General features: G+C 44.3%; 1 protein-coding gene across 1 annotated transcript in view; it reads left to right on the forward strand.

The window, feature by feature from the left end:
* The window catches only part of mctp1b (multiple C2 domains, transmembrane 1b), a 128032-nt gene that overhangs the window by 67750 nt on the left and 40898 nt on the right, over positions 1-19384 (forward strand). The window contains exons 8-9 of the mRNA XM_034193080.1: positions 18212-18379; positions 19014-19144. Of these exons, the coding sequence (XP_034048971.1) occupies positions 18212-18379; positions 19014-19144 (299 nt within the window). The remainder of the gene's footprint in view (positions 1-18211; positions 18380-19013; positions 19145-19384) is intronic.

The raw sequence follows: 19384 nt of genomic DNA on the forward strand, positions 1-19384 counted from the left end.
TAGCACGGGCCGGGGCGGAGGATTAGCAGCAATCTTCCATTCCAGCTTATTAATTAATCAAAACCTAGACAGAGCTTTAATTCATTTGAAAGCTTGTCTCTTAGTCTTGTCCATCCAAATTGGAAGTCCCAAAAACCAGTTTTATTTGTTATTATCTATCGTCCACCTGGTCGTTACTGTGAGTTTCTCTGTGAATTTTCAGACCTTTTGTCTGACTTAGTGCTTAGCTCAGACAAGATAATTATAGTGGGCGATTTTAACATCCACACAGATGCTGAGAATGACAGCCTCAACACTGCATTTAACTATTATTAGACTCTATCGGCTTTGCTCAAAAAGTAAATGAGTCCACCCACCACTTTAATCATATTTTAGATCTTGTTCTGACTTATGGTATGGAAATAGAAGACTTAACAGTATTCCCTGAAAACTCCCTTTTGTCTGATCATTTTTAATAACATTTACATTTACCCTGATGGACTACCCTGCAGTGGGGAATAAGTTTCATTACACTAGAAGTCTTTCAGAAAGCGCTGTAACTAGGTTTAAGGATATGATTCCTTCTTTATGTTCTCTAATGTCATATACCAACACAGAGCAGAGTAGCTACCTAAACTCTGTAAGGGAGTTAGAGTATCTTGTCAATAGTTTTACATCCTCATTGAAGACAGCTTTGGATGCTGTAGCTCCTCTGAAAAGAGAGCTTTAAATCAGAAGTGTCTGACTCCGTGGTATAACTCACAAACTCGTAGCTTAAAGCAGATAACCCGTAAGTTGGAGAGGAAATGGCGTCTCACTAATTTAGAAGATCTTCACTTAGCCTGGAAAAAGAGTTTGTTGCTCTATAAGAAAGCCCTTCGTGAAGCTAGGACATCTTTCTACTCATCACTAATTGAAGAAAATAAGAACAACCCCAGGTTTCTTTTCAGCACTGTAGCCAGGCTGACAAAGAGTCAGAGCTCTATTGACTGAGTATTCCATTAACTTTAACTAGTAATGACTTCATGACTTTCTTTGCTAACAAATTTTGACTATTAGAGAAAAAATTACTCATAACCATCCCAAAGATGTATCGTTATCTTTGGCTGCTTTCAGTGATGCCGGTATTTGGTTAGACTCTTTCTCTCAGATTGTTCTGTCTGAGTTATTTTCATTAGTTACTTCATCCAAACCATCAACATGCTTATTAGACCCCATTCCTGCCAGGCTGCTCAAGGAAGTCCTACCATTATTTAATGCTTCAACCTTAAATATGATCAATCTATCTTTGTTAGTTGGTTATGTACCACAGGCCTTTAAGGTGGCAGTAATTAAACCATTACTTAAAAAGCCATCACTTGACCCAGCTATCTTAGCTAATTATAGGCCAATCTCCAACCTTCCTTTTCTCTCAAAGATTCTTGAGAGGGTAGTTGTAAAACAGCTAACTGATCACCTGCAGAGGAATGGTCTATTTGAAGAGTTTCAGTCAGGTTTTAGAATTCATCATAGTACAGAACAGCATTAGTGAAGGTTACAAATGATCTTCTTATGGCTTCGGACAGTGGACTTATCTCTGTGCTTGTTCTGTTGGACCTCAGTGCTGCTTTTGATACTGTTGACCATAAAATTTTATTACAGAGATTAGAGCATGTCATAGGTATTAAAGGCATTGCGCTGCGGTGGTTTGAATCATATTTGTCTAATAGATTACAGTTTGTTCATGTAAATGGGGAATCTTCTTCACAGACTAAAGTTAATTATGGAGTTCCACAAGGTTCTGTGCTAGGACCAATTTTATTCACTTTATACATGCTTCCCTTGGGCAGTATTATTAGACGGTATTGCTTAAATTTTCATTGTTACGCAGATGATACCCAGCTTTATCTATCCATGAAGCCAGAGGATACGCACCAATTAGCTAAACTGCAGGATTGTCTTACAGACATAAAGACATGGATGACCTCTAATTTCCTGCTTTTAAACTCAGATAAAACTGAAGTTATTGTACTTGGCCCCACAAATCTTAGAAGCATGGTGTCTAACCAGATCGTTACTCTGGATGGCATTTCCCTGATCTCTAGTAATACTGTGAGAAATCTTGGAGTTATTTTTGATCAGGATATGTCATTCAAAGCGCATATTAAACAAATATGTAGGACTGCCTTTTTGCATTTACGCAATATCTCTAAAATCAGAAAGGTCTTGTCTCAGAGTGATGCTGAAAAACTAATTCATGCATTTGTTTCCTCTAGGCTGGACTATTGTAATTCATTATTATCAGGTTGTCCTAAAAGTTCCCTAAAAAGCCTTCAGTTGGTTCAGAATGCTGCAGCTAGAGTACTGACGGGGACTAGCAGTGAGAGCATATCTCACCCGTGTTGGCCTCCCTTCATTGGCTTCCTGTTAATGCTAGAATAGAATTTAAAATTCTTCTTCTTACTTATAAGGTTTTGAATAATCAGGTCCCATCTTATCTTAGGGACCTCATAGTACCATATTACCCCATTAGAGCGCTTCGCTCTCAGACTGCGGGCTTACTTGTAGTTCCTAGGGTTTGTAAGAGTAGAATGGGAGGCAGAGCCTTCAGCTTTCAGGCTCCTCTCCTGTGGAACCAGCTCCCAATTCAGATCAGGGAGACAGATACCCTCTCTACTTTTAAGATTAGGCTTAAAACTTTCCTTTTCGCTAAGGCTTATAGTTAGGGCTGGATCGGGTGACCCTGGACCATCCCTTGGTTATGTTGCTTTAGACGTAGACTGTGTTTCATAATTATTGTATGGCCTTGCCTTGCAATGTGGAGCGCCTTGGGGCAACTGTTTGTTGTGATTTGGCGCTATACAAGAAAAAAGTTGATTGAAGTTGATTGATCATTGAAGATCATAAGTCTGGGCGTGGGACAAGCACAAAACGGCAATATTTGCATATAATGATGCTGAAAAAAGGTGAAAAAGTCATCATAGACTACTAGGACAAATTTCTTAAAACACTTTCATTGTAAAGATAACTATAAACGTGTGAAATTTCCCCTTTTTTCTTTTTTTTCATAAAATATGATCAAGGGACATAAAAGTGCCCGTAGTCTAAGAATCACCCGTATACATGTGTTAACAATTCAGTTCAGTTATATTTATTTATATAGTGCCCAATCACAACAACACTGCCTCAAGGTGCTTCACATGGGTAAGGTCAAACCTTACCGAACCCCCTGAGCAACCGCACAGGCAACAGTGGTAAGAAAAAAACTCTGTCTGGTGTTTATGAGGAAGAAACATCAAGCAGACCAGACTCAGACAGGTGACCCACTGCTTGGGCCATTCTAACATTTATAAGATTTTCATAAGCAATGAAAAAACCAAACAAGCTCATTTTATGACCACAGCATGCGTTACAACGCAATCAGATATCTGCCAAATAGGCAGTAATGACAGTATGTCCTTTTTTTTCATAGGTAACAATATGCAATATCGAGAATTGCATTCTCAAAAAGGATCAGATACACAGCCAGTGTGTTTTGTGCAGCTGAGAACATGGACTCAGAAATCCCACGTTATTATATTGTTTCTAATAGACATGAGATTAAGAATTGTGGCATCTGGTTGAGACGTTGCCAAACTCTCAGTGACAACAAAACTGATGATGATGCTGCTTTACAAGTGATCTTTAAGACCTGCACCCAACGACCCCAGCCCAACCCGCGGAGGATTTAAAAAAAAAAAGCCAATGCATCTGTTCCCATTGTCTCTCCCTCTCTCACACACACTCACATTTTCCTTTCACAAAACTGGGATATATGGCACCTGAAAAACACACTCCAGGTTTTTTTTCTTAGCTCTAACCGTTGACTGCCAGCCTTTAAATGTATCATAACTAATATTTCACCATTATGATTAAGTGCAGAGATTTGAGGTTAGGGGCTTAGAATTTATCAAGAAGTGCAGAGTGGATCCTCTTGCAAAACGCTGTATCTGTCAGTGAATTAAATTATTGTTCATATTGTTAGAAAAATGTCTGCCCCGGACTTCCGTATACAGCGATATTGTTCTGTCTTACACATTTATTTGTTGCAGTGCGTGTGGTGAATCGGTGGAGGAAGACGGAGAAAAGAGACACAAGATAGAAATTTATGATTGACAATGAGCATCACAGATTGTGTGTGTGTGTGTTTGTGTGGTGTGAGTGTGGGTGTGTGCACGTGCAGAAGACCACACAGACAGAAGAAAAATGAAGGGATGACAGGAATCACATCTAAGCTGCTGTATGCCCTTTGGCGTGTGTATTAATTTTGAGCCTCATTAACTCACACGAGTTGGGGTCCACAAAATCAGGCTGTGAGTTATCTGAAACCGTGCATTAATAAGGTCGACCAAAAAAACTATAAGTCAGCTTACCTTGCTATATTTCAGTAGTTTTGGCCATTTGATGCATGAGTCATACCTGGATGGTGATGGTTTCTTCATCTGGCTTGGGTTCGGGATCTTCTCGTTCCTCCTCCGGCTCCTGCAGGTCAGCAATGAGGGCTTCGTCAGAGCGGACAGTTCTAGATGATTCAAAATTTTTTGATGTGACATTCCTCGTTAGATCCTTACTTCCGGTTCAGATTGGGCTGCATCGTGGCTTAGTGGTTAGCGCTGTTCCCTCACAGCAAGACGGTCCATAGGATTGATTCCCACCTGTGGCCTTTCTGTGTGGAGTTTGCATGTTCTCCCCATGTTTGTGTGGGTTTCCCTCCAGTTTCTCCATTTCCTCCCGCATTTAAAGACATGTAGGTTTGGTGAATTAGAACATTTATAATTGTCCAGGTCTCCCTTGCAAAAGAGGTCTTGATCTCAATGGGAACTAACCGGTTAAATAAATAAAAACCAGACTGGGAACCAGTCTGAATTAGCAGTAAGGATCTAAAAAGGAATGTCACATCAAATAACTTTAAATAGTCAGAAATCGTCCCACACAGAATTGTCCACCCTCATCGCTGACCTGCAGCAACTGGAGAGAAGAAAGAAAAACCATCATCCAGAATCGTCCGCATTGATGATCCCTCCCAAAAAATGGTGAAATTGAAATTGACTTAATACGTTAGTCTAAATTTTCACGGCCCACAACTTGACTGAAACATGCGTGTGCGCGAGTTAATCAGGCTGACCTGCATATTACAGTTTCTTAGTGGGAGTTCTGCCAGTTTTTAAACTGCCACGCCCACAACCATAATATTTTATAAGCATCTTACCAGCACCCGTGTTGTGTGGGCCGCTGAAGAGGAGGTACTGCTGGCCCATCACCAGAGGGCGCCCTGCCTGAAGTGCGGGCTTCAGGCACGAGAAAGCAACTGGGAGTGGCAGCTGTCACTCCTCAACAAGCACCACCTGTCACTCATCATCACCACTATCCACATCTCCATAAAAGCCGGGCAGCATCTTCACCTCACTGCCGAGAAATCGGTCTACCTATCAGGTAAACACTCAGCCGTGGTTTTGGTGTCATACAATTTTCTGAACATTTGCAGACGTACCTGTTTGACTGGTCAGCAGCTGGAAGCTGGAGGAGGCGATGTCTTCGCTCCTCGGATAAGTAGTCTTTCAGACGCTGCACGTTTTGGTTCCTGTGTGACTGTGATTGAGAGGTGGAGGTGTTTCCCCCCGTTCTGACTGTTTGCTGGGTGTTCACGCACCCACCATCACCTGTCTGTTCTTCCTGCCAGCAGTACCTGATCTGACAGCCGGAGGCAGTGGCCACCTGGGGACCCAGCGCTTGGTGACTCCGGGGTGCTTCAGATCCGGTGGCAGTGGAAAGCGTGTGGGATCTGGCTCTTTCCTGGACAGGCGTCTTCTATCCTCAAGCCTGCCCACACGTCACCGTGACTTATTGACTGTTGATCCCAATTGTGTTGTCTGTTACTCTGTTGTGCACATTCACAACATTAAATTGTTATATTTTGGCTTATTCCATTGTCCGTTCATTTGCGCCCACTGTTGTGGGTCCGTGTCCCTGCACTTTCACAACAGGATTTCTCGGCCAGCGTCATGGATCCCGAGGGGCATCAACCATCGTTTGAACCGCCAGTGGAAACACAGGGTGCACAGGCATCGGCAGGAGGCATGTTAGGTGAACTGCAGCACATCTTAATCACCTCACTGCTCGGTTGGACTTGGTAACCGAGCAGAACGTTATACTCAATCGGAGGATGGAGGCCCCTCACCGCCCAGGTGGAAGCACACACTCAGGGCGCTGCTGCAGCACCTCCTCCAGCCGACTAAGCACTGAATACAGACATTCCAGTGGTGATTCAACGACCCCCCCCCCCATCCCCTGAAGCATACATAAGCCCTCCTGAACCGTACGGAGGTTGTGTCGAGACATGCGTGGACTTCTTAATGCAGTGTTCGCTCGTCTTTGCACAACGTCCCGTCATGTACGCGTCTGATGCCAGCCGGGTGGCTTATGTTATTAATTTGCTTCGAGGAGAGGCACGGGCCTGGGCTACGGCGCTCTGGGAGCAAAATTCACGGCTCCTAATCACATATACTGGGTTTGTGAGGGAGTTTAAACAGGTGTTTGATCATCCCAACAGAGGCGAAACCGCTTCGACCGTGCTGCTGTCAATGAGACAGGGACGTCGGAGTGCAGCCGAGTATGCAGTCGACTTCCGCATCGCGGCTGCGAGGTCCGGCTGGAATAACGTTGCACTCCACGCCGCCTTCGTAAACGGACTGTCTCCAGTCCTGAAGAAGCACCTGCTGGCTAAGGATGAGCCGCAGGATTTTGACGGGCTAGACGGCTAGACAACCGGTTAGAAGAACAACCGTCGGGAGCGGGGCGAAGGGCGTGGCCGGGCGCGAGCCGTCCCTCTTCCTTCCGGGTCCGAAAGGGTGCCGCCGTCCCCACGCTCCACAGTCAGAGAGCTCCGTGGAGCCACAGCTCCCCCTGCTGACGAAGCTATGGACACGAGCAGGGCTAAAGTAAAATCACATGACAGACAACGGAGGCTGGCTCGCGGAGAATGTTTTTTCTGTGGCTCTAATGAGCACATACAAAGAAACTGCCCCAAATGGTTAAACTTCAACGCCCGCCCTTAGAGACTGGGTTAAGGGTGGGCCATAACATCCACGCGGGGAAAGCCCGTAGATCAGCACGCATCCCAGTGATGATCCTTTGTGGGGATCTTACCATTCACGCTCCAGCACTGGTGGACACGGGGTCTGAAGGGAATCTGCTGGACAGCAGATGGGCCAGGGAGGTAGGGCTCCCTCTAGTGGATCTACCGTCACCATTGAAGGTACGGGCACTAGATGGCACCCTTCTCCCATTAATCACACACCAGACACCACCTGTGACTTTGGTGGTGTCTGGGAATCACAGGGAGGAGATTGTGTTTTATATAACACCTTCTACCTCTCGAGTGATTTTGGGATTTCCATGGATGATTAAGCACAATCCCCGGATTGATTGGCCGTCTAGGGTAGTGACGCAGTGGAGTGACACCTGCCACCGGGAATGTTTTGGATCTTCGGTTCCACCCAGTGTGACAGCTAATGAGGAGGTTAAGTCCCCCCCAATCTGTCGGCGGTGCCAGAGGAGTACCATGATCTTGCTGACGTCTTCAGCAAGGACCTGGCACTCACTCTTCCCCGCACCGTCCATATGATTGTGCCATTGATTTGATCCCGGGCGCTGAGTACCCGCCAGCAGGTTGTACAACCTCTCACGTCCGGAACGCGAATCAATGGAGACCTACATTCGGGACTCCTTAGCTGCCGGGTTGATCCGGAAGTCCATCTCCCCGGTGGGTGCAGGTTTCTTTTTTGTGGGCAAAAAGGACGGTGGACTCCGTTCATGCATAGACTACAGAGGGCTGAACGAAGTCACGATTCGCAATCGATACCCGCTGCCTCTGCTAGATTCTGTGTTCACGCCCTTGCATGGAGCCCAAATCTTCACAAAGTTGGATCTTAGGAATGCGTATCACCTGGTTCGGATCCGGAAAGGAGACGAGTGGAAGACGGCATTTAACACCCCGTTAGGTAACTTTGAGTACCTGGTCATGCCGTTCGGCCTCACCAATGCGCCCGCGACGTTCCAGGCATTGGTTAATGACGTCTTGCGGGAGTTCCTGCACCGGTTCATCTTCGTATACCTGGACGATATTTTCATCTTCTCCCCGGATCCTGAGACTCATGTGCAGCATGTACGTCAGGTCCTGCAGCGGTTGTTGGAGAACCGGCTGTTTGTGAAGGGCGAGAAGTGCGAGTTCCACTGTACTTCTTTGTCCTTCCTGGGGTTCATCATCTCCTCCAACTCTGTCGCACCTGATCCAGCCAAGGTAGCGGCAGTGAGAGATTGGCCCCAACCGACAAGCCGTAGGAAGCTGCAACAGTTCCTCGGCTTTGCGAATTTCTACCGGAGGTTTATTAAAGGCTATAGCCAGGTAGTTAGCCCCCTGATGGCCCTAACCTCCACTAAAGTCCCCTTCACCTGGTTGGATCGGTGCGAAGCCGCGTTTAAGGAGTTGAAACGTCGGTTCTCGTCTGCACCCGTTCTGGTGCAGCCCGATCCCAATCGCCAGTTTGTAGTCAAAGTGGATGCCTCTGACTCAGGGATAGGAGCTGTGCTGTCCCAGAGCGGAGAGTCCGATAAGGTTCTCCATCCTTGTGCCTATTTTTCCCGTAGGTTGACCCCGGCAGAGTGGAACTACGACATTGGCAATCGGGAACTCTAGCGGTGAAGAGGCTCTTGAGGAGTGGAGACACCTGTTGGAGGGAGCTACGGTGCCCTTCACGGTTTTCACGGACCATCGAAACCTGGAATACATCCGGACCGCCAAGCGTCTGAACCCCAGGCAAGCCCGCTGGTCACTGTTCTTCCAGCGTTTTGACTTCCGGATCACCTACCGCCCCGGGACCAAAAACCAGCGATCTGACGCCCTGTCCCGGGTCCATGAAGAGCAAGTCAAGGTCGAGCTGTCAGATCCACCGGAACCCATCATCCCCGAGTCCACTATCGTGGCTGCCCTCACCTGGGACGTGGAGAAGACCGTCCGGGAGGCCCTGGCTCGGAACCCGGAACCCAAAGAACAGACTGTACGTCCCACCAGAGGCCAGAGCTGCAGTCCTCGACTTCTGTCATGGTTCCAAGCTCTCCTGTCATCCAGGGGTGCGAAGAACCGTGGCAGTGGTCCGGCAGCGCTTCTGGTGGGCGTCTATGGAAGCCGACGTCCCGGGAGTACGTCCAGGCCTGCACACCTGCGCCAGGGGAAGGCTGACCACCAACGGGCACAGGGACTCCTCCAGCCGTTACCTGTGTCTCACCGCCCCTGGTCCCACATCGGCCTGGACTTCGTCACGGGCCTCCCGCCATCCCAGGGCATGACCACCATCCTCACGATAGTGGACTGGTTCTCCAAGGCGGCCCACTTCGTGAGGATGGTGGTCATGCCTGGGACGGCTGGGAGGAGTGGGAGTTTCTGTAGGGAACTGGGGGCCACCGTGAGCCTCTCATCCGGGTACCATCCCAGACTAACAGACAGGTAAAGCGGGCCAACCAGGAATTGAACAGGCCCTTCGCTGTGTGACCTCGGCGCACCCGATGGCCTGGAGCAACCATCTGGCTTGGATCGAGTACGCACACAACAGCCAAGTTTCATCTGAAGTATGTTTGGGGTACCAGCCCCCATTGTTTCTGCTTGTGGAGGGAGAGGATGAAATGCCCTCGGTCCAGGCCCATCTGAGGAGGTGCCGTCGGGTGTGGTGCTCTGCCGGCGATCCCCGGCCCCTGCATACCAGCCCGGGCAGGAGGTTTGGCTATCAACGAAGGACATTCCATTGCAGGTAGAATCACAAAAACTGAAAGACCGGTACATTGGCCCCTTCTCCATCATCAAGGTCCTCAGCCCTGCCGCGGTGAAGCTAAGGCTGCCAGCTTCACTGCGGATACATCCTGTCTTCCATGTCTCCCGGATCAAGCCTCCCCACACCTCATCCCTCTGCACCCCCCGGACCGGCGCCGCCTCCTGCCCGGATCATCGACGGGGAGGCCCGCGTGGACAGTACGCCGGCTCCTGGATGTCCGTCGAAAGGGCCGGGGGTTCCCGTATCTGGTGGACTGGGAGGGGTTATGGACCCGAAGCACGCTTCTGGGTGAAGAGGAGCTTCATCCTGGACCCGGCCCTCCTGGCCGACTTCTACCGGCGTCACCCGGACAAACCTGGTCGGGCGCCAGGAGGCGCCTGTTGAGGGGGGGTCCTGTTGTGTGGGCCGCTGAAGAGGAGGTACTGCTGACCCACCACCAGAGGGCGCCCTGCCTGAAGTGCGGGCTTCAGGCACGAGAGGGCGCTGGAGCAACCGGGAGTGGCAGCTGTCACTCATCAACAAGCACCAGCTGTCACTCATCATCACCACTATCCACATCTCCATAAAAGCCGGGCAGCATCTTCACCTCACTGCCGAGAAATCGTCTACCTATCAGGTAAACATTCAACCGTGGTTTTGGTGTCATACAATTTTCTGAACATTTGCAGACGTACCTGTTTGACAGGTCAGCAGCTGGAAGCTGGGAGGAGGCGACGTCTTCGCTCCTCGAATAAGTAGTCTTTCAGACGCTGCACGTTTTGGTTCCTGTGTGACTGTGATTGAGAGGTGGAGGTGTTTCCCCCCCGTTCTGACTGTTTGCTGGGTGTTCACGCACCCACCATCACCTGTCTGTTCTTCCTGCCAGCAGTACCCGATCTGACAGCCGGAGGCAGTGGCCACCTGGGGACCCAGCGCTTGATGACTCCGGGGTGCTTCAGATCCAGTGGCAGTGGAAAGCGTGTGGGATCCGGCTCTTTCCTGGACGGGCGTCTTCTATCCTCAAGCCTGCCCACACGTCACCGTGACTTATTGACTGTTGATCCCAATTGTGTTGTCTGTTGCTCTGTTGTGCACATTCACAACATTAAATTGTTATATTTTGGCTTATTCCATGGTCTGTTCATTTGCACCCCCTGTTTGTGGGTCCGTGTCCCTACACTTTCACAACAACCCGCCTGACCCAGGGGTTTAACTTATAATTCGCAGGTACCCACCTCAACCACATCAGGTCAGACCTCTCAGTGTATTGACCTCTTACGCTAGCGGGGATTAACAGTGATAAACATTAAATCCTCTTTTCAGCCTTGAAGTAAATTCTGTCATCTGAAAAGCCAACAAACATGGATGCTGCTGTATGTATACATGCCTGTGATACCCGTGTGTGTGCAGGAAGATACCCGTTACTTTGGTGCTACAAGACCAACAATGCCCTGAACAGGACCTGGGCACCCTGGAACTGACAGTCACCATCACCTCAAAAGAGAGTCCCATAGAGGAACACAGAGAGTCAATGGTATGCTGATGATCACATATTCTCTCTCTCTTTTTTATCACTATATAATGTATCTATTTTTCCTTCACCTTTTATTCTATAACCTGTTTCTTGCTTATTTAACAGAATATTCACCATCCAATTTTGGTGGTGTAGGTAAATCCATAACAGAAAAATGAGAGTGATTGAGGCACTTTTGATTAAGATATAATGCGAAATGTGCACCAAATGGGCTTTTCAATATTAAGTTCAAATGTCCACAAACTCCACAGTCTGAATCAGATCCAGATCAAACTTTGCCACATGATAGTGAGTGCCACTCTGCACCTCACTGTGATATATGAGAATAATTGGGGCACATTTGATTTAGATATATGTAAAATGCAGGTTAATGGGGTTTTCGATGTTGCATTTAAATGGCCACAAAATATGTAATGTGGATCAGATCCATATCAGACTTTGCCAGTCAATAAAGGATACCATCCTACATAATGCTGTCAAATATGAAAGAAATTTGATCTTCTTTGACAGAGTTATGAATTTTTGAAAATTTGTTTGATGTTAAAGATAGGGACGTTTCCAATATTTTTCTTGACTTTGGCCTATGACCTTGAAAATTTAATCAGTTGTTGCCTGTGAGGATATGATTCTTCAGTACACACTTCATAATGGTATATGAAATATTGTGGGCTCCAGCCTGTTCACAAGCAAACAAACAGACAAACAAACAAACAGGGGCGAAAACAAAAATGCCACCCAACGTAGTTGGTGGAGGTAATAAGAGCAAATCTTGTGGACCACCTAATTCCCCAAATATCCAAAACCACAGGTCTGCTTACCACTCTAATTGTACATTACAAATTACAACCTATTGCCAACTTTACAAATAGCTTTATTTATTCATGCACATATATGCTCCTATCAAAGAGGCTTTGGAGTCATTTTTTAAACCATTGAGAAACAGAATTTATATCGGAATATGATACGAATTTTATGTGATATTTTGCCAGTATACTGATGGACCACTAGGGGTCAGTCTGCTCTAGATGTCGCCGCCTGATGCCTCTTTGAGAATAATTTGAAAGGAAACACTCTGACAAAGATCTGCTGATATTTAATGCACACCATCTCTGCATATACATTTTGAGTAATCAGTGTCCTCAAACAGGGTGATAACGTGAGCGCCGCCCTCCTCTGTCAGAGGATGGAGGTAAAAAAAAACCCCAATATGTTCTGCCCCCCGTTATTTGCACCCAGCTGCTGCTGATGATAACAGTATTAGTTGAAGTTGCTGGTGCAGCGTGACGTCCTGCTTTGTGGTGCGTTTGTGTTTCCTGCAGCACAGAGAGGTAAAGCTGTATCGATGGAAGTCGTACGTAAACAAAGTGAGTCTGCTCGTGTTGTTTTCCCATTACAGATGATCCCTGGCTGAACCTTTTTAGCCCATCCTGCAGACTTTCCCTTATCACCTGCAGCAGAGAGCAAATTAGTTTATTGCCATCTGATAGACAGATTCACCTTCATGCAGGAAGACTTTCCTATTGGGTTGTTTTTGTGCAGCTTTTAGTCTTTACTTTTTGGCTGCCTAATCTTGGAGCACCACCTCAGATGAACATTTTTTTTTTGTAAGTTTATAATTTTAGATTCAATCTTAACTTCTTTTTTTGCATTTACTTCAAAGGAGTTTATATCCCTTCACAATTACTGTTAATATTTTCATTTAATTCAGCCTAATTTCTGCTCAGTTCAATACAAACATAGTTTGTGTTTGATTTTTCCAGAGTGAAATAAAAATTGCAGCCTGTCTCATTGATGTTTTATTCAGGATATAATGGAATTACCAGACTAATAGCCACCAAATTTAAAGTCACAACTTGCAATCTAAATATTCAAGTTGCATATATTTAAAAAAAACAATATTAAGCTTGTTTGCAATGCTGTGTAAGTTTTCATAGGGAAACACTGTTGGCTGCACAGCTGAGCACCACAACAGGAAAGAACTGCGGTAAGAGCAGAGAATGACAAAAAAAAAAAAATACAATAAATACAAAAAATAACGTGCACACACACAAACATTACAAAAAATTCTGTTCTCTGACTCTGAAATTTATCAATAAAATGTCCAACATTATGGCTTTAGGGTTTGCAAATGTTACTCAACATTAAGCTTTATTTATAAATGTATTAGTGGACTTTAATTTAGTGAAACAAAATTCATTGAGATCTGATTGGTCTGTTAATGGTTTTCAAAATTACCGGAAAAGATCGTATGCCAAAAATTAATTAATAATAATAATAAAATTAGCTCCCACCGCTGAAGCAGACCCGCTGGGCTCTTCAGTACAAAGATTTACCAGTTTGTTAACTCTGGTATTTCATTACAAAGTATTTACTCGCAGCGGTATATAATGTATGAAATGAACAGGTGTGGCAGAGCGGAATCATTTTGAGAGTTTGCTCAAAGACGTCTAGCTTTTTCAAAAACATTCATGTACAGTAATATTTCATGAAAATGATGAGTAAAATAAAGCTCCCAAGTCTCACATTGTTAAAGTGGAAAAAAATAAAATGCTGGTTCCACCCCTGAACCGGAGCCACTGTATCGGGGTCCTTCTTGGCCCAAGCTCCACCCCTTCCCCAACTTCCATTCAAATAGGCCTGGTAGGTTTTTGCGAGATGTTGATGAAAGGCAGAGAAACCAAAAAAGATTTGAAAATATAACATCGCTGGTAGATATAAATAAAAATTAATACAAGAAACAACATAAGGTGTAGTTGTAGTACTGACACAGCCTCCGTGAACGTTTGCAAGATGGAATCTTATAAAATACAGACATCTGAACAAAGATATTACTGTCAGTAAACAATAATGATTTTTTTTTAAAAAGGTCTGATTACTTTTTAACTGAACGTGACCATTTGAATTTGAACTTCTGATATTTGACATCTTGAATACAGTATATGCCACTTGTATTTTTAGATCTGAATTTATTGTTTTAGATTCAGAGTTGTATTTTAAATTCAAACCCATTATACTGAGGTTTTCTTCAACAGTAAGTTAACAGACACACTTGTATTTAATAATTCATGAATAATCATGGCAAAAAGTTCATTCATTACTCTCTAGCTCTGGTCCCAAACTTCTAGAGGTCATTTAGCTCCTTGTAGTTCAGAATGTGTCTGTCCAGTAACTTTCCCAACCCGCTTTATAAAAACCTGCAGTACTGTCCTGGTTAGAATTACTGGCACCCTTGAAGTTTAAGTACAAAATTAAAAATAAGAAATGATATATATTTGCTTTTAGCTTGCTCTTGTTGCTCGAGGGCGCCAGTTGATCCATTAGACATCATGAGGATTAGGTAGATGCCCAGTGTGTGTGTGTGTGTGTGCCCTTCGTTACTCAACTCCAATTGGTGAAACGGTGTACAGCCTCTGGCCTTCCCAAGCGATCTTCCAGCCAAGTATGACTCTGCTTAAATTCTGAGATCTGATGGATCAGGTGTGGACAGAGTGCACTGGCTGCAATTTTGTGCAATCTGAATATTGAGTAAAATTTCCAAAATAACTGAACCTGAAACGGCATTGGTGGCCAGGTGCTTCATGCACATGGTTCCAAAACAGAAGTTTCCCGGATAAAGACAGTCTGTATCTGTTCTCCATGTAATGTGAAGTTGTACTCCCAAGCAAATATGGAGAAGCTGAAAGAACTAGAAGAAAAACAATGAAATACTTTAGATGGTAGAGTCTGTTGAAATGATGTGTTGTGATGTATATTCAGACCATGCTGCTCAGGAGGTCCTGGAAACGCTCCACTCAGGTAAATGACAAACATCACCATCTGTGTTGTATCCGACCTCATTGTTTTCTGTTTGTGCTGCAGGAGCTCGCTTGATGTTCATCTCATATGCGTTTTTGTGTGTCACTTTTATTTTTGCTGCCCTCACTGCACGCTCACCTTCTCTGTTATTTTACCCATTTCAGACTGCACACGTGCCGGGTATCTGTCATCCTCCAAATTACACAATTTGAACGAGCAAATAAAAAAAAAAACATGCTTAAATGGAAACAAGTGTTTTGAAAAAACTTTTAAATCTTGTGAGAGTCAGAGATGGAGTGGTTGGTAAACATAAGAGATGATGTGACAGCAGTAATAGAGAATTGAGGAAAAATGGTAACTTTTAGTGTCACCAGAGCCTCGCTAGAGTGACAGTTACAGTGGGGAAAATAAGTATTTGACCTCCTGTCAGTTTTGCAGGTTTTCCCAACTACAAAGAATGGAGAGGTCTGTAATTTTTATTGTAGGTACACTTCAACTGTGAGAGACAGAATCTAAAAAAAAAAAAAATCCAGAAAATCACATTGTATGATTTTTAAATAATTACTCACATGAAATAAGTATTTGATCCCCTAGAAAAACAGAGCTTAACAACTGGTACAGAAACATGCCATTACAGAGGTCAGACGTTTCCTGTAGTTCTTGAACAAGTTTTCACAGACTGCAGCAGGGATTTTGGTCCACTCCTCCATACAGATCTTCTCCAAATCTTTCAGGTTTGGAGTTTCAGCTCCCTCCAAAGATTTTCTATTGAGTTCAGGTCTGGAGACTGGCCAGGCCACTCCAGGACCTTGAAATGCTTCTTACGGAGCCCCTCCTTAGTTGCTCTGGCTGTGTGTTTGGGATCATTGTCATGCTGGAAGACCCAGCCAGACCCATCTTCAATGCTCTTAATGAGGGAAGGCGGTTGTTTGCCAAAATCTCGCAATACATGACCCCATCCATCCTCCCTTCAATACGGTGCAGTCGTCCTGTCCCCTTTGCAGAAAAGCACCCCCAGAGTATGATGTTTCCACCCCATACTTCACGGTTGGGATGGTTTTCTTGGGGTTGTTCTCATCCTCTAAACATGGTAAGTGGAGTTGATTCCAAAAAGCTCTATTCTGGTCTCATCTGACCACATGACCTTCTCCCATGCCTCCTCTGGATCATCCAGATGGTCACTGGTGAACTTCAAATGGGCCTGGACATGTGTTGGCTTGAGCAGGGGGACCTTGCTGCCCTGCAGATTTTAACCATGACAGCATCATGTGTTACTAATGTAATGTTTGTGACTGTGGTCCCAGCTCTCTTCAGGTCATTGACCAGGTCCTCTTGTGTAGTTCTGATTTTTCTCAGAATCATCCTTACCCCACAAAGTGAGATCTTGCATGGAATCCCAGACCGAGGGAGATTGACAGTCATCTTGTGTTTCTTCCACTTTCTAATAAATAATCATAACAGTTGTTGTCTTCTACCAAGCTGCTTGCCTGTTGTCCTGTAGTCCATCCCAGCCTTGTGCAGGTCTACAGTTTTGTCCCTGGCATCCTTAGACAGCTCTTTGGTCTTCGCTATGGTGGACAGGTTGGAGTGTGATTGATTGAGTGTGTGAACAGGTGTTTTTTATACAGGTAACAAGTTCAAACAGGTGCAATTAATACAGGTAAAGAGTGCAGAATAAGAGGGCTTCTTAAAGAAAAATTAACAGGTCTGTGAGAGCCAGAATTCTTGCTGGTTGGTAGGGGATCAAATACTTATTTCATGCAATAAAATGCAAATTAATTATTTAAAAATCATACAATGTGATTTTCTGGATTTTTTTTTTTTTTTTTAGATTCTGTCTCTCACAGTTGAAGTGTACCTACGATAAAAATTACAGACATCTACATTCTTTGTAGGTGGGAAAACCTGCAAAACTGACAGAGGGTCAAATACTTACTTTCCCCACTGTATTACAAGATGAAAAAACTTGCAGTGCCATTCAATCACTAGATAAACACATATCCACAGACATTTTCCATTATGTGGTATATGTATGTCATCATGACGTCACTTTAGTTTGAAAACACGTGTGTGCTTGCAGGCTACACATCTGTCTGATGTCTTTCATTTAATTTTGTTTTTGTTTTTTGTAATATATTTGTTTTGTGACTGTTTTGGGTATCCTATTTCTTTTGAACTTTTTTATTTTATGTTAGAGGAAAGAACCGATAGGTCACATCGGTCTAGAAGTTGTATTTAATTTTGGCACTACTCCTTCATGCAGCAAGAAGCTAAATAATCGTCACATTATTTAGAATGCAAACACCACACTGCGAGTGGACGCTAATGGGCTAATTAATGTTGTATGAGGCACAAAAAACCTGAGTAAGCTGCTTGTTGTAGCCACTGAACAGTCGAAAATGTGAAGGAGCTCTGTGTGTTCATTACCTCACTAAATGTAAATAAATGTTTAATTTATGATACATTTTTAAAACGTTGTCCATTTAGCTGTGGTTGTCCCACAAAGTGCAAATAAGTGCAGTGCTAAGTGCAGTGCTGAGTTTTCTGAAATTAATTTCCTCTCTTTTGTTCGTGTGTGTGTGTGTGGGGGGGGGGGTGTCTTTCAGTTTGAGAACATGATTTTTTGATTTCTCTTGTTCTCCAACACCTAGCATGTCCTCATCATTGCGATTTTCTTCTCATTTTATGATTGTTTGCATCTAGCTTAACAGCGCAGTACTGGCACATTTGCTCTGAAGTGTGCATCAAACAGTACCTCTTTCATATATACAGGAGCAGCTTCTCGTGCATGTAGACAATGTCGTCTTGTGGCCATCAATGATAATGCAGTATTTTGCAACATATAGGTTGCAGGACCAGCCAACCAAGCTTAATAAAAAGCATGGTTTATAATCTAGAAGCACGGTGTAAATAAAATTTTGATGAATGTTGTTATTAATTATCATACTGGTGTATCACAGAGGTTTTATCCTGACCTTTCCAATGTGGTGGAATGAGATCTGTCAGCATTGATTGGTTTGTTGGTGCTGTTCTTCTCTCTAATATGATACATACCGTGTGTATGTGTGGACATGTTGACCAGCAGCAGCAGTCACAGCGTCTCTCAGAGCTGCACGGGAAAGCCCAGCTTTGGCGCGGGATTGTCAGCATTGCTCTAATTGAAGGTCGGAACCTCCTTCCTATGGATCCCAATGGTCTCAGTGACCCATATGTGAAGTTCAGACTGGGACATCAGAAATACAGGAGCAAGGTATGTTAATATTCATAATTCATGTTTGTGTTTTGCTGTTACAACTTTGAACAGGTCAACATATGGAAAGATTTAGGCTATAAATAATTTATATTTAAAGATTTTGGCTGTTTAAAAGTCCAGGTGGAGTTGTGGTGTGATGGCTGGTAGCTTTCAATTAGACTTTCTATCTGTAGACATGTGACACATTTATGTTTTGTTAATTTACTTCAGTAAAGTCTTGACATAAGAGCTCGAACCTCCATCTCAAGATTATCTTAGCGGTGACTTGTGGTTACCATGGAAGGACTTCCAGTTGCCATGGTAATTAGAGTGAACAGTGTGCCTCAGCAGCATCTTCTAATGATGGTGGCGCCATCTGGTGTAGTTGGAATGTTATTGCCAGTTTTTATCAACACCCTGAGTAACTCGTCTGAGGGTTTGTAGTACAAATATGAATGTTAAATGTAAGGCTCATATAACTAAAGAAGATATTTGAGTCGTATTAAAGCATACATTGCATTCATAGTATAAAATATTAAATTGAAGGATTAGACAGAATTTTTGTGACTACATTTTATTTTTGTAACCTGTCTGTGTGTTTCTGCTCCCTCCCCCTCCCTGTGGGTGCGCGTGTATGTGTATGTATTTGCAGACTGTACCAAAGACTCTGAATCCCCAGTGGAGGGAACAGTTTGACCTTCACCTCTATCAGGATATGGGGGGAGTCTTAGAGATCACAGTCTGGGACAGAGACACCGCGAGAAGAGACGACTTCATTGGACGGTTTGTTTGAGTTCTGCTTCTGTTTGTCTTCTAAGTAATGTGATTTTAATAATAAGATTTTCTTATCGTTCTTATATGTAAAATAAGTATTTGGGGGTGAAAAAGCATATAAGAAGACTGAGAAGTAACAAAAAAAAAATCACGATAATAAAAAGAGTCACTAAAGATGTCAGTGGAGTTTTTAGCAAGACCACAATCTTGGAAAGTGAGATGATGCAGGAGGAATCAAGGAGACGTGCA

Source organism: Thalassophryne amazonica, chromosome 17 (assembly GCF_902500255.1).
Source record: "Thalassophryne amazonica chromosome 17, fThaAma1.1, whole genome shotgun sequence".
Classification (NCBI taxonomy): Eukaryota; Metazoa; Chordata; class Actinopteri; order Batrachoidiformes; family Batrachoididae; genus Thalassophryne; species Thalassophryne amazonica.